General features: G+C 39.0%; 1 protein-coding gene across 1 annotated transcript; it reads right to left on the reverse strand.

Moving 5' to 3' along the window:
* Positions 1 to 3,888: 3,888 nt before the first annotated feature.
* kbtbd2 (kelch repeat and BTB (POZ) domain containing 2) lies at positions 3,889 to 15,402 on the reverse strand. Its single transcript, XM_028004750.1, has 4 exons — positions 15,182 to 15,402; positions 12,648 to 13,144; positions 8,755 to 8,920; positions 3,889 to 8,022 (listed from the first exon to the last, which is right to left on the reverse strand). The coding sequence occupies exons 2-4, from the start codon at positions 12,818 to 12,820 to the stop codon at positions 6,463 to 6,465; spliced, it is 1,899 nt and encodes a 632-aa protein (XP_027860551.1). The 5' UTR covers positions 12,821 to 13,144; positions 15,182 to 15,402; the 3' UTR covers positions 3,889 to 6,462.
* Positions 15,403 to 16,007: the final 605 nt, after the last annotated feature.

A 16,007-nucleotide genomic window follows, 5' to 3' on the forward strand; every position in this document is an offset into this window, starting at 1 on the left:
CTGGGGGGAAAAAATCACAAATTTTGAGATTAATCTCAGAATTTTTCTGGAAAGAACTTGAAAATGTCTTTGTTTAAAAAGTCAAAAATCTTTTAGAAAAAAAATTCACAACTTTCAGAAATTTTCTAGAAAAATTTATGGGTTTGAAAAGAAAAGCATTTCCTAGAGAAAACTCAAATTTTGAGATTAATTTCAGAAATGTCCTAGAAAAAACTTGGAAGTTTGAGTTTAAAAAGTAGAAAATTTCCAAGAAAAATATGACATTTTGATACTAATCCCAGAAATGTTCAAAAACAAGGAAATTGTTTTCCTTTCTACTATCTTTTCCTAAAAAAAACCCAGGATATTTCTTTGTTTATAAAGTCAAAAATCTTCTAAAAAAATTGACATTAGTTTCACAAATTTCCTAGAGAAACGTTTCAAATTTCTGGCTTTCAAAAGAAAAACATTTTCAAGAAAAAATTAAAATTTTGAGATTAGTCTTGAAAATTTCTGAGCTTCAAAAGTAAAAAAATTGCTAGGAAAGATCCAATTTTTAGCTACTTCTGAGAAATTCTGTAGAAAAAGAATTACATTTCTGCATTTCAAAAGTTAAAAATGTTCTAGAAAAAATTTACATTTTCACATTATTAGAAATTTTGGGGGGAAAAACTTTGATATTTATGAGTTTGGAAAATCTAAAATTTCCAAGAGAAAATCACAATTTTTAGATTAATCACAAAGGTTTCTTGAAAATTTCAAAAGTAAAAAATGTTTAACTTTTGGAGCTCAGGAAATTAATCGTTTTTTCTAGAAATTTTCTGAGATTAATCAAAAGAATTTCAGGGTTTTTTTGGGTGAAAATTCACTCCTTTTTTCTTCCTGCAATGGCCCTGATGCGCCGTCTGTGAAGACTTGGCATCAGTGGACGGATTACGGATGTGAGCATAAAAACAATCACTTTTCCTCAAATTCGAATGGGAATCTAAAGGATAAACCTGGATTCTGGGCTTCCTGCAGCCCAGGCGTCACTTGGATGCGCCTGCAGGCGGTAAATTTACTCTGCAGCCCAAAATCACTGTGAGGTGGAACCTGCTTTCATAAAAACCTGATCATCTAAGAGGCTTTTTGGAGTTTAACAGTCTCAGTGCTGCAGTCCGTGTTGCTGTGTTCACTCTTCGTACTTCACAGTTTGTCAACATTTTGCTGGAAAAGTTATTTAAAATGCCTTGGTCTTGGGATTTTACTCAGTAGCTTGAGCAACTCTTACAAAATTGGAAAAATTCAATTTGAAATTTATTTTTGTTTCATCAATGACTTTGTTGTGACACTGTGGTTGTTTTAATTATGTGAAATTTAATCAACTTTCAGTCATTGAAGTGCAACAGAAACTTGTGTGTTTACAATAAATTGATTATTTTTACTGAATTGGAAGAAAAAGGACAAAAATTCAGGTTTATCAATGGTATGTCAGTAAATTCGAAAAATAAAATGCTTATTTGAACACTAAGATCAGGGTTTATTTTTTTTGTTTGATCGTTTGTATATCATAATTAACGAAGGGATTAAACTATTTTTAGCTGATATGGTGTGTTTAGATTTATACATAAATGCACATATTTACAAAAGAATTACCTCAATTTACTCCGAAACCAGTTCTAATCAGAACTTAACTGATAAATTCAATGATGTTGATGTTCCTAAAATCATTAGGTCGTAGATTTTGTTAGCATTAGATGCTAGCTAAACTGCTAACTGCTTTAGTATTTTATTATATATTTTTTATGTAATAGATTCTCATTATAAACTTCTTAAAAGGGTCTTTTTTTGCTAACTTGCGGTAAATTTCTACCAAATTTCAGCTCTTTATTTTTTAAACTTTGAAATCAATTATGAAAAAAATTGCACATCAAATACATTTATAAGTGTATTTGTTTCATTAATAAAATTATTAGCTACACATTTGTTTGTAGGTAGTAAAAGCTGGCAGCAGAGCTAACAGTTTTGGTAGGATAAGTAGCTTTATAGATTCTAACTGAACAAACATTTGATTCAAAACAAAAATTATCTCAAAGTATAAAAAATATGCAAAAATGTAAAAGTTGATACTTTTTAGCAATTTAAGCTAATTCAGTTAGTATTAGTCTGCCAGCTAAAATGCTAAATGTCTTAGCTACCTTAACAAAACATTTGAAACATGTGGTAAGTAACTTTCAAACTTTCCACATAATTAGAGCCTAAAAACTTTAATTACAGTCAGTCTAACTCAGAAACTGGTCCTACAGCCAGAGGATCTTATTTTATTTTATTTTAAACACAAAGTTTGTGTTGATGACGATTTGTTTGGCTTTTGGTAGACTTTATACACACTACACTGTTACCAGCACTACTAATAAGGAAGTGGTTGAAAATAGCTACCATTTATGTTTTAGGGAAGCCTTATGATAAATTTGCTAATTATTATTTTGTAGATTTTTATATTTTCTGTTTTTTTGTTGTTATTTTTTACCTACAATTCCTTTATATATATATATTTTGCCAGACTCTTGTATTTAAAGTTGCATTTATGTATTTTTGAAACTAAAATATTTTGCAGTTTACAAAGTTTAACCAGTCAGCAGGTCAATAATTTAAACCATATTAACACTCAATAAAACAAAAACATAGTTTAAAACCATGCTAAAATTAAACCTCAGCATTTTTTGAGTGTTTCTTGGCATCACAAGCGGATTAAAGGGATTATTTTTATAAATTAAGCTGCGTTAATAAGTTAAATAGACTTATTTACAGTGAACATTGATGCTGAAACAACCGCAGTGCTGCTACAGAAATCATTGAGAACAAAACATCCTCTGTTGGTAACATTTCCCAGACCTTTTTCTACTTTTAAATGAATATACATTTGGAGAACTATATTTACTAAGACCTAAAATAGCCTGAAGACTTATTTATTGATGTGTAGCGTGTTATATCAAAAAGAAATATATCCATTTTGTGTCATTATAACACTGGAACAAGTGGACCACTGTGTTTATTTGCACAAAGCAGCCATTATTCTGTCTGTGGATCTTTACCTTGTAACTGTAGGTTTTGAGGTGCGTTCAGGATCGTTTCCCTCCATGCTGCAAACTGTCGTCCAGTGAGCATGATCGACCAGTACGTTGTTTTTCCACATAGTTGTTTGATTTTAAATGTTTTCGATTATTTGTGCTGTTTTTCTTTTTTTAATCTGATATCTTTTCATTTTGTATTTAAACTGAATGAATGTATTGTAAGCTGAAATATTTTTCTGGAAGAGAAGGAAGTGACGAACCATGTTGCTGTATTAAAAATAAATAAAAGTTGCATTTTTATTTCCCTGGCCTTTTGGTCTTAAATATTAGTCAATAACCTGGTTCATATAGTTAACTAAACCCAACAAAATAATTAAAACTTAAATTGAGAAAACATGATTAAAATCTGTAATTAATGGGAAAAAACTATAATTAACTGGAACTGCAAGGTGAGTTTATAAAACTAAAACATACTGAAATTCTAGATTTAATATCCTTTGTTTTTGTGTTTATAAATCTATTTTTTAGCCTTTTGAACTGATCTCGTTTTATTTTGTTTTCACACACAAGCAGTTTGTCAGCTATCAGCAAATTACAGCACTATATAATCCTGCTGGCAGATATTTTTTAGAAAATTATTTTTATTAATTAAATTATTTTTTTAATTTATTTTTTAAATTAATCTATTTGTAGATTCATTTTTTAAAAATAATCTATAATTAAATTCAAATGTGAGCATTTTAATCACTATAATTTATGAAAATATGTATGTAAGGTATACGAGTTTAAATATGTGGGTCTGAAATGGTTAAAATGTTAAAAATTGAAGCATGAACAAACCAAACACCAGAGGCCATTTGCAGAACGTTTTTGGTATATTTTTTAATAAATTAACGTTCATCCAAAATACAGTGCCAAAGGAAAAATGATGCAGCCAAACATGCTAGTAAGGTTTGTCATGAAGCACCTGTGCTCATGTTGTAAAGATGTTTTAGAAGGAAGACCCCCACCCACCATTTTACCGAGCTCTCTCCTCTCTCAGCCAATCAGCAGCAAGATTTCTCAGTACTCATCCAGAAAAAATGTAATCTGATAAGAAGATGAAGATCTACAGACAATCACACTACAGTAATGTCGGGTATTAAATAATAATAATAAAAAAGAAAGACACTAATACAAAATAGACCTGGTTATGCCCACCCGTCCCTTTCACACTAAAACAGCCGTTTTAAACATATGAAAAATATAGTTTTTATACATTTATATAATTCAGCAACTTAGAAATAAAAAAATGCATGAGCCCAGAACCTGTTTGTTTTTTTACTGCGAGTGGAGTTTTGTTTGTTGCAGAGAAAGAAACAGAGACTGAGGTGTGAACTGCTGGTTGTGTGGAAGACCTGTGTGCAGCAGACGTGACGCAATAAGGGGGCGGGGTCAGTTGGAGGGAGAGGGCGGAGCCTCAAGCGGCGGAGGCGGGGCTACGAGTGGCTGGACCTGCAGCCACCCCGCCTTTAATCAAACTTCTTCCACCTGCCGCTCGGTTTTCCCGCTCGGTCCTCCGGAAACGACCCGCTGCGTCTGCGAGGCCTTTTAAGAAAATGCATGATCCCATTTATTTTTAAAGGAATACTCCGCTAAAAATCAAAGTTCAAACATTGAGGGAAGCTTCCAAAAAAGTGAGTTTTCTACATACATTTTCTTTACTAATTTTTGTTATTCTGCGCTGTTTCCGGCCAAATAAATAATAAAAAAAGGAGGATGATTTATGACTATCCATGAGTTTTAGTCTACGATTTTAATGTTAGTCTACTGTAGGGAAATGTGGTTTTATGACTCCAGTAACCAATACTACCAAAGTATTGGTTACTGAATTAGCTTATTTTAGCGAATTCAGGCATGTTTACATACAGTATGTAGTCAATATGGTTTAATCGGGGTTTATTCATGACACCAAACCAAAATAAGTGAAAAATGCATCTATGAATAAATGAAATTTTGGGATCTGAGCATGTTTATGAATATAATTAATAAAAAACAAACCCTCATATATAAACTAATATGCAATGGTTTAAGATTAAGTGGGTATGAAATAGTTGAAAACAGAAGCATGAATGGACAAAATGGTGGCGGTTGTTCATTTTTCAGGGGTTTTGTTTCGACTTCGGTTCAGTTCGCCGCTATATGAAAGCTGACGGTTTAAAGTATTTCTTTTAAATCCTAGTTTGCTCTATTTTTGCTTTGACCTGTTGTCAAATAACCCAACAACGACGGTTTACTGGTTAACTTAAGCTAATATTAGCCAAAGGGTTCAAACTGACGTCACCAAAATGAAACAAATTAAATACAGTCTGCAAAACATAAACTAAATTAAATTTTACATCAGATTTGAGTATTCTGCTGACTTTTCTTCACATTTCAAACCGCATTTTGTTGGGATATTTTAGATTTTACGTGTTTAGAGGTTAGAAAAACTGAAATTGCAGCCCGGTTGGTGAAAACTGCGTTGATGATATCACCTTTTATTAGCACCAGCTACTTTTATAATACAAAATAATCATCAAATGTGGAAACAAACGGCAGTGAAAGTCTATCCAATATTGCATGAAAGCAGTTTTTTGCAATTCGGTATATTTCGGCTTCCTTCTGGGGATGAATAAAGTTTCCATCTTTATATAATGTTTAAAACATGAATTGCAAAAAAGGGAATAACTGAAATGAAAAGGTAGACGTGTGAAATTGTTTCTTTATGAGCACGAAATGAAAGCCGGAGGTTTGATGCATAAATGGGGAATATCTGTTAATTCCTTCCTTTAAAGATGGATCATAAACTATGTTTATAGAAAACCCTGCAGCACATTTTCCTCCTTTATGTGTTCCAGTTCTTAGGGGGGAAAAAATTAAACAAATGAGAAGGCAACACGAGGACACGATCCGGCCCAGAGCTGAAATACCACCCAGTTTATTCACTTTGAGCCCAGATGCTTCACTTTTATCGCTTTCCGAACTTTATTTTATTACAGCTGCATAAATATTTATCAAAACTCAAGTCTTCCAACAAGAAGGCGCTGAAATATCTTCAAATTCAACGTCCATTTGCAGTGATCTTTGATTTTCTGTGGAGTATTTCTTTAGCAGAAAGAAGAGATTTTGGTACAGTTTTCGTTAACCAGAAGGTTTACCAGTTAAGTGCATCATCATCATCATCATCACAAAATTAGTTTGAGATTATCACATTGTAGAAACAGTATGACCGACATAATATCTAACAGATGTCACCACTGACAAAATAAAACAGAACCAAAAGGAGAATGGGTTTATATTCGAGGGGAATCGAGTCCGGTGGACCCTTCGCACTTTTCACGCTAACGCTACAGAGCCCCCCCTTCCTCAATGTTCCTCCACTATGTCATGGAGGGGGGGGAGGTAAAAGCTATACGTGGGGGAGGGTCACCAGCTCTCCGTCCACCTCGAACTCCTCACCGCCGTCGGGGGAGAAGAGGTACGTCGGCGGTTTCCATGGAGACTCCTCCAAACAGGAAGGGTAAAGTTTCCCTACGGCGCAGCGGAAGTCCTTCCCCAGATCCCAGAGGACGCGTTCAGACACAGGCTGCCGCAGGTACCAGCGGTCCAGCTCCGTGTCGTACTGGTAGATGGCGTACTTGGCGCGCTCGTTCATGTGGGTCTCCCTCATGAAGATGCAGAGCGAGTTAAGCAGCACCACGGCGCGCACGCACGGGTCCGAGTAGCGCTTGGCCGGGATGTTGGCGGCCAGGCGCCACTCGTTCTTGTTGACGTCGTAGATCTCCACGGTGACCGAGGAGCCGTCGATGGTGCTGGTCGGCATGCGGATGCCGGAGTTGCTGACCACGTGGAGGCCGCCGATGTAAAAGATGAGGTCGCCGAAGGCAGCGGCAGAGGCGAAGCAGCGGCTGGTTTTGCGCATGGCCATCTCCACCCAGGCGTCGGCGCGGGGGAAGTAGCAGTACATCAGGTCGTGCGTCATCACATAGATGCAGTCGTGAGCCACCACCGAGGTGCTCCAGTTCCAGGCGAAGGGCAGCGGGCTCATCATAGTCCACTCGTCCTTCTCGCAGTCGTAGCGCTCCACCGTGCGCTTGTTCAGCTCCCCGCCCACGTTGTCGCCGCCGATTGCATAAATGTAGCCGTCACAGTAGACCAGCGACGGCTTGATGCGGGCGCACAGCATGGGGGTCTTTGGCACCCAGGCGTTCTGCTGCGCATCCAACCAGAAGAAGCTGTCGACCGAGCGGAACACGGCCTGTAGCTTCCCGCTCCTGCCATGGTTGGCTATTGAGTTTTTGAGGGGGATCTGACCGCCGGCGATGTAGACGTCATTGTCGGGGGTAACAAGGGTCCCGACTTTCTGCAGGTCTCCCGGCGGGTTACACAGCTTGTACACCTTCTCCGCCTGCGGGCTGTAACACACTATCGTCGTAGGCGCGGACGTCGACGTGACGTAGCTCTCGCCTTGCGTCTCCGACATGGCCTCCATGAAGATCAGCATCTCCTCCTTGGTCATGCCCAGACGAGGCTTGAAGAACTTGGGCATGGACTTGTAGAGGCCCTGCACCACCACCGACTTATCGTTGGGCGGCAGACCCTGGAACCAGGCGCGCTGGGTCACCTCCGACAGCGCGTCGATGCGGATCTGGCTCAGCACGGAGGACAGGTGTTGCGAGCGTGCCTCCATGTTGAACTCTAACCACAACATGGCCGCCTCACGCACCGTCTCCTCTTTCTCCACGTTGAGGTTGTCACTGCTCAGGATGTCGATGAGCAGCTCATGGGAGAGCTGCAGGAAGGCCTCCTGTCGGTAAACTCTGGGGAACTTGTGCTCCACCATGCGCTTGGCGCTCTGCTTTAGCTCGCTGCAGCTGAAGAGGTCGCCGATGCTCAGCATGCGGACGCAGTTCTCAGCGTTGATCTTCTTCACCAGGTAGTCTCTGCACTGCAGCAAGACGTCTTCCACCTGAACGAGACAAACGCATCACAAATCCGTTCAATAAGATTACATTACACACCCACTGCAAAAACACAAAATCTTACTGAGTATTGTTGGTTTAGTTTCTTGTGTAAATATTTTGAAATAAGATAAAACTAACATACAGATAACCTTTCAGCAGGAGCTTGTTTTATGTCAGTAATTCCTTAACATTGATGAGAAAGAACTAGTACCATTGACAGATTATTTCACTTAAAACATGGGAAAATGTCTTGTTAAAGTGAAATCATTTGCCAATGGAACTAGTACTTCATTAATATTGGTAAGATACTGTTTTTTGCAGTGCAAGATATTTAATACAAAAAACAATAATTATCACTATATGAAACACTGAAACGTGGTAAGTTTTTTTTCAGCCATATCGTTCAGTCTACAAACCAGGTAAAAGTAAAACGACACAAGACTTTTTATAGCTCGAAATCTGGACAGTTTCTTCTTAATTCGTCTTCCTCAAGCGCCATAAGACTTAATGTAGAACATTGATGAACATTAACATCCAGAACTAAACTGGATTTAGCTCTGGATTTTCTCTTTATTGGTAACATTTATGAATAATTCCCTCTGGGGTTCCTCAAGGTTGAGTAATCAGTCCTTCGTTGATTATTTTGTTACATGACAGCCAAATTATGGAGTGTTCAAGTTTGTGTTTGTACCTCAACAAAATACTAAGATACTTCAACGAGGGACTGTGAGACGTACCTGTAGGAAGCAGGCGGTCTCGTAGAGCGGCTCCACCGTGCTGTCGCTGATGGCCAGGTGGCCCGTGTAGGCGTAGGCGATGATGATCTTCAGCGTGGCGGGGTCCACGTTCCTCAGGTGGACGTGGGTCTGCTTGCTCTCGCTGAGGCCGCTCATGAACATCGCTCTGCAGTGGAAACACCAGCAGTGAGCAGTGGTGGGCAACATGGACTTATTATAATAGCATCACAAAATATTGTGATAAAATAACAATAAAAGTGACAGTAAGAACCATTTCTTTCTTCTTTTTCAGGTAACTGTGTAACTGAGTGCAAGGCACACAAATGCTGCTCTTGAAAAACATTCTCATTTGCAATACATTTCTTCAGGACACAAGTCACCGAAAAAGTGTGATTTGTTTTACTGAACTGCACAAAATCACTAAAAACCCAGGAAAAAAAATACAGCCTGTCCAAAAGAACAAAAAACATAAGACCTGGGTAGACAGGTGGTTGAGGATGCACCTCTTTCGATGAAACAATAAGTTGTGCTAATAGCACTTAGCATTCGTCGAGACTCATTGGTGGAATTGAGAGTGTAGCGCAACTCAAATAATTATCCGTCTGGTACCTAGTGCGCTAAATAGTGCAGCACAATTTAACAAAGCTTCAAGGCAGGTAATTCACCTCTAGGAATTTTAATAATAGAAGGACTAGAATCAGCCACATTTCTACATAACTGCATCAAATTTTACCTGAAGATTTTTCTAATCTTTACTGCCCTCTCTTGGTCATTTTTCTCATACATGTCAAATTAAGTCACAATAAAGTGCAAGAAAATGAGAGACTGGACCAAGTCAGAACAGATGTTTCTGTTTGGGTCTACAAACTGGGTCATTTGGCTGTTTCACAACCCAGCGTTGTTCTTTTAAAAACACACAGAGCCTCTTAATGACGTCTGGAAGCTCGCCAACGCTCCCAGCCGGAGCCTGGGTACCTGGAAGTGGCCGCTGCTGGAGTCCAAACACCGCCGCGCTGCCCGTGTTATTCTACACCAGCGTCCACACGGCGAGTTACGTAACCCTAACAACCAGGAAACTACTGAGCCTCGACAGTTTAAAGAAAAACAGCACCTTTCCCAACTACTGGGATGTTTTTGAAGCGAAAGATTCAGCTCTATAACCACTGAAATAATTATTTAGAATTATAAAGAAATGTCGGGATTCACCATCTCCTTTAACATTTCTCAGAAAACAGAAGCATTTTCTGATTTTAGGGGATTCCTGATGCAACTGGTGCACTAACCAAAGCATCTGTGATCAGGTCAAAGAAGAAAATCTATTCCTGATCAGCTATTTTTACCTCAGCTGTGATGTAATCTGGCAACTTTAGCATGTCTGAAACCTATAAATTAGCAAGTTAGCTTCTTCATTTTTATTTTTTGTTGATTTCACAAGTTGCTTTTACCAAAGGAATCCGTCAGAAGCCAGATTAAAACCCAGAATGAGGGATGGACTGGTTGCCATAGAGACAGCTGACGATGTGAGAGATTAAAGGACAAAAGAATGGACAGACTGAGGGACAGATGGAAGGACGAACAGACTGGATGACAAATGGACGGATGGACAGATGGATTGATGGTTGAACTTCAACGGATGGATGGACGGACAGTTGGATAAAATGATGAATGAATGGATGAACAGCAGGATGAAGCATTTCCTCCATGTTGAAAGTGAATCCAGCTGTAGATCCTGAATCAAAAATCATTTTCCAGACTTCCTGACCAGAATGCCGCCATATTGAAACCCCAGCAGCCAATCAAAAGGCTCCCGCTGCTCCTCGTCCTCCTCAGGATGAAGAGCAGATAGACCTGCTGTTGGGTTAAAACCATCCGCTTTCTGGTGGGAAGCATGATGTCAACCAGCTGCTGAATGATTGTTCATTTCATTCAGAGAACAGACTCATCTGGAAAACATTTCTGCCTCCAAACTGAACATTTAAGGTTCACCTTTACCAACAGATTAAATAATAATCCAGAAAAACATCAACACACAACTCAAATTATCAGGGATGTCATCGCTTTTTGTTACCAAAATGTAAAAAGAAGAAGAAGAAATGTGCTTTTTGAACAATACAGTGGAGTTTTTTTTTGGGCGTGTTGGCCTCAGCAGGGGCTAAACCTGCCAGGCTGTATTACGCAACCCTGCGGAATTACCCCTTTTACTCCCTCCATCTCTTAACAAGAGCTACGTGACCAGACTCTCCCTCCCTCCGCCTCCGCTCTGCGGTCCGGCTGCTCCCCCTGAAGCCAGGCGTGGAGGATGGAGAGGAAGCAGGAGGAGTTCGGCGGAAACGCAGCGACACCTCCGCACCCCGAGGGGGAAACACTCTGTTCGCACCAGACAGGCAACGCGTGGTGGAGGGGACATGATGCAGCAGATTTCCAGACGAAACGTACAGACTGCTGCATCTCATTATGCAGCAGCATTGCATTATGCAACGCTAAGCGCATGAAAGAGGGAAACGTCTGGTAGCAATTACTTAATTTTTTTCCCTGAATCTACCAGGAACTGGTTGGAGAACAAGAGCTGGAACTCTGGTTCTGCAGCCAAAGCGCGGCCTGGGGGCTCATTGGTGGACCTTGACATGATTTTGTTCGGCCCAGGAGCTCAAGTCGACAGTAGCTGTGTTTCCAATTTACCCAGAACTTTGTTGATATTCATATAAAGTTGAAAACCGCCCCACAATTTAGAAACTGCCGTCTTTCCATTAAAGTGCCAGTATTTTGTGTTTTCCAGGCACAAAGCGCCATTTTATTGCATAAAGTAACTGTGACATTCAGTTGTTCAGCTGATTTAGCGCCTTGAAATTGGGCATCTGTCTCTTTAAAAACTCTTGCTCTTTCTAAAACTCACGCTTCAGCAAGTCATCACAACATGGATCCATTATTAACCTTTTAACAAAGCTTTTACAATGAGCTCAGCAGTTCTACCAGGTGTTTGCTAATTGCAGCTGGCTAGTCTGAAGGAGCTGAGTGGGGGAGGGCTGCTGTGTGAGGTGGAAATTTGTCAGCTTGGAAACTCCAGCTTAGAGGAGGAGCTGCGGCTGGAAGGTGGAGCTAGGTCCACCCAGGTGTTTTGCACAGCTGCATGGATGCCATATTGTGACATTCCTGTATTAAAGTATCCAATCTGTATGATAATGCTCAATCACCTCTGTTGTTTTGAGAAACTGTTTTTTGTTGTTATTTTGGTTTATTCAACTCTTTTGTTTGTTTTTCATTTCTCCAACTTTGAACAGTTGTAGCCCCTAAACTGAGCTTATAGTTTTATGTTACAGTCATGTAAAAATTACGAATAAACTTTTTCAGATTGATTTTCAAAGTGGATAATCTCCATAAAAATATTGTGATTTCCCCCAGAAATCTGGCTAAGCGCTGTGGTAGGGCAGTGGGGAAGTTCATCATTTGCCCCACTGTGTTTTAGTGTTAAAAAATGTTAAGTTGACAGAAAATTTTGTAAATAAAACATCAACAACAAGGAAAATACAGAAGTGGACAAAATAAAACTACTGTTTCTGTAGGCCTGTCACAGAAACAAACTTTTCTGCATGATAAATTGTCCCAGAACTTATTGCGATAAATGATAAATATTTTTCTTTTCAAGTAATATGGTAATGGCATAATAACACAAAATCGCATTCTGAAAGATCAACAGACTTTAAATTACAAAGAATATGTAACACTGGATCTGGAAGACATTTTAAATATTAAAAATAAATAAAGAAAACAACAGGAAAAAAAAGACAGTTTCAAAACGCTTAGCCTGGCAGGAGCAAGTAAAGCCTGGTGGCCCACCAGGCTGATAATACTCTGGAGGAAACCCTGGTAACAGCTAAACAAAGCAGCCTGCTCACCTGAAATAGGAGCTACACGTGGCCAGAACCATCTTGTGACACGGGAACTCCGCGTCCTCCACCAGCAACACCACATCCGTCAGAAGCTTCTGCTCATAGAAGAACTTGAGCTGCTCCAGCAGCGAGATGGCGTAGTCCGTGTTGACCGGCCTGCGCTCACTCAGACCCGACATGGTTGCATCCCAGGAATCGCGCCCCAGCTTTGAAAACTCGCGTGGCCGGCAGAACCGGACTCAAACCAACCAGGAGAAATTTGAAAAGGGGAAATTTATTCTCTGGTCCTCCACACCTCCACTGGGAACAGGTGGAGGTGTCAGACGGTGGCGGCGGTGCGGGGTGGGGCGGTATCAGGAGTCCACAGGAAGTGGGGGATGCAGGGTGAGGATGGGGTTTCCCCTCTGAGGGTCAGCGGTCATCGGACGTCATGCGGAGAGGCACGGAGGGCGATCGGAGGTAGAGAGGGCAACTCCGCCGTGGCGCTGTCACATCAAGGGCAACTGGAAAACAACAGTGTTTTTTAATTTTGATCAGGAATTTTTATTATTAAAATTAATACAGTGTAAAAACACAAAATCTTACCAAGTACGCTTGGTCTATTTTCTAGTGCAAATATCCCACTACATTTAAAATAAGACAAAGTAACTTATAAGTAACTTTTCAGCAAGATATAGAAGCTCATTGCAAGTCAATAATTTCTTAAAATTTATGAAAAACTGCTTGTTCCACTGGTTTCATTTACATTTCATTCATAACATGGGAAAAATGACTGATTATAAATTAAAATAATCTGCCAATGGAACAAGTACAATTTTAAGGACCTACTGACTTAAAACCAGCTCCTTTGTCTTGGACTACACTGGACTCTTTTCTTCCTTTCCACATTTTGTTTTGTTTATGTTCACCTAATCCTAACACTTGCATTTGATTTATTTATATCACAATAAAAAAAATGAATAAAAAGGAGGCATGCAAGCAAAAATATACAACTTCCGCTTGTACACTGAAATAAAAGGTAAGGTAATTTTATTTATGTAGCACATTTTCAGTAAAGGCAATTCAAAGTTCTTAAAGAGGAAGTTAGCAGGTTTTTTTACACCAGGTGGGAAGATGGAGTCGTCCAATACCAAACATTTTGTCCTGGCGATATTGCTTCTAAATAAAATCTCTGACATTATTTTATTCCTTTGATTTCTTGGTTTAAAAAAATAAAATAAATTCATACCAGATCCTATTTCTCCTCCACTTTCTTTTCTAGACAGAAATTACAAATGACAGAAAATAGTTTCTAAACGTGACTTATCTCAATCATCCCTTTTGTGAGTATTAGAGCCAGGCTACAAAATTATTTGTTTAATTACAAGAATATAGTCACAATAATAGCAAAATAAAAACAATTTTACCAGAAAAAATGTCTTAAAATTATGAGGGAAAAGTCTTGGATAAGTATTTTTTGTGTTGAGTTCTCATAAAATGACCTAATAAAGAAAATAAGTTAATAAATCCCAGAAAACTGTGAAATTGGTATTGGCCAGAAAAAGCATGATGGTGCAACTCCATGTGTTTTCCATAGTTTATATTCTTTTTTGCGGTTTTAAAAACTATTGTTGGGCTTCAGTTTGAAAATTGCAGTTCATAAATCAAACATAAAATGATGTCAAAAGCAGCATAAACATTTTATATTTAATACAAATGAATTCTGCCCAAATTTGAACAAATTTCTAACTATTCTGGTTTTCATCCTAATCTCTAATATGGAATCACATAAAGGATATTGTTCTCACAAATTACAAAGAGTGTTTTCAAGAATCTGGCTTTAATATTACACAACTTAGTGCAGGTTTTGCTCATCTAATTATTACAGGTTTTTAAGCAATCCTATCCAAGTTTATTTCAAACAAAACATCATGCTCTAATACCATTCCTAAGCAAAATCAAGATTTCATATTATAATCTTCATTAAAATTGTTCGAAATGATGCAGCTGCCAAGGTCAGCGTCACTCCCAGCTAACTAGCCGGTTTATTTTGATCTAGAGGCTGACATTTTGCGAATCTGTCTCGTTAACATGTTCTGTTAGCCCAAAGCTAATTAGTTACATTAGCACGTTATCGCCATAGGAACAACCCGTTTGAGAGGCTTCATTCTGGCCTGAACAAAACAAAGAGACGTGATCAGATTGGCCCTCGCTTTATAGCGGAGTTTCTGGTTGTCTGAGAGGAAAATAAAACAATCAGAACTGAACCAGCGGCTCTAGCCTGATTCACAGCATGTTAGCTTTAGCATGGTAGCTTTAGCTTTCCCCACTCTGCACAGTTCCGGCCCAGTTTAACTAACGGGGCACCCGCTGGGGCACGCTGTTAGCGAGGAAGGAGTCAGATGCCACCATTCAGCTCTGCTGTTGTGACAGAAGATTCTGGTGTCAAAAAACACGAAAGGGAAATCAGACCGCATCAGCTAAGCTAATAACGGCCAGAGCTACACATCGCCTCTTCCGTAATACATCTCCGACAAGGAAAAGAATACTGCATGCCTTACTTTGATCGTCGGCGAGCGCCACTCACTGAACCGTCCTGATGTTTTTCCGTCAGTATGAAGAGTAAACTGGAACCCTGAGGCCGAAAGGAGACGATAAAGACTGTTATGAGTCGGCGCCGAGCAGCGGACAAACCTCTTAGTGCATCAAAGGCGCCTCTACAGAGCAGAGGCCAACTGAGGATACTGCACTCAAACCCAGTGACCTGCCCTGTTGGAAGGAGAAATAGCGCCCTCTGCTGGACAGACAATAACATAACAACGGTAGAAGGAGACATAGCGCCCTCTGCTGGATAGATTGTGATACCACAGTAGTGAAAGAGTCAAAAGCTCTTCATGATAAGAAATAGTTTTTTTAAGCTGGACTTCTTCTACAACAAACAATTTGAATTTTAAAAATAAATCTTAAGTGTACAAAAATACACAATGCGTCATAATTATACGCATAGAAAATAATTTAAGTAGATAAATATTGAAAATCTATTTGCCTGTGTTAAAATTGACTCAAAAAACGAAGCATTAACATCTATTAAAAATTCATCAAATTTAAGGTAGATCAAGTACACACAAAAAAGTATTATTATTGACAATTAAAAAGTAACATAATGTTTTAAGGTGGTGGAAATTTTAAAGAAAAAATAGAAAAATAGAAGAAGATACATTAAAATATCTTGAATAGCCTTCCAAAGTTAAACAAACCAAGTATCTACATTAAACGAATTTAAATTTAGTGTTTTTATTATATATTTACGCAACAATTTCATATTTTAACTTACTTATTTTAACATAAGGCTCCCGGTTGACCCCGAAGGCAACGTTCCTGACGGGT

Source organism: Xiphophorus couchianus, chromosome 21 (assembly GCF_001444195.1).
Source record: "Xiphophorus couchianus chromosome 21, X_couchianus-1.0, whole genome shotgun sequence".
Lineage (NCBI taxonomy): Eukaryota > Metazoa > Chordata > Actinopteri > Cyprinodontiformes > Poeciliidae > Xiphophorus > Xiphophorus couchianus.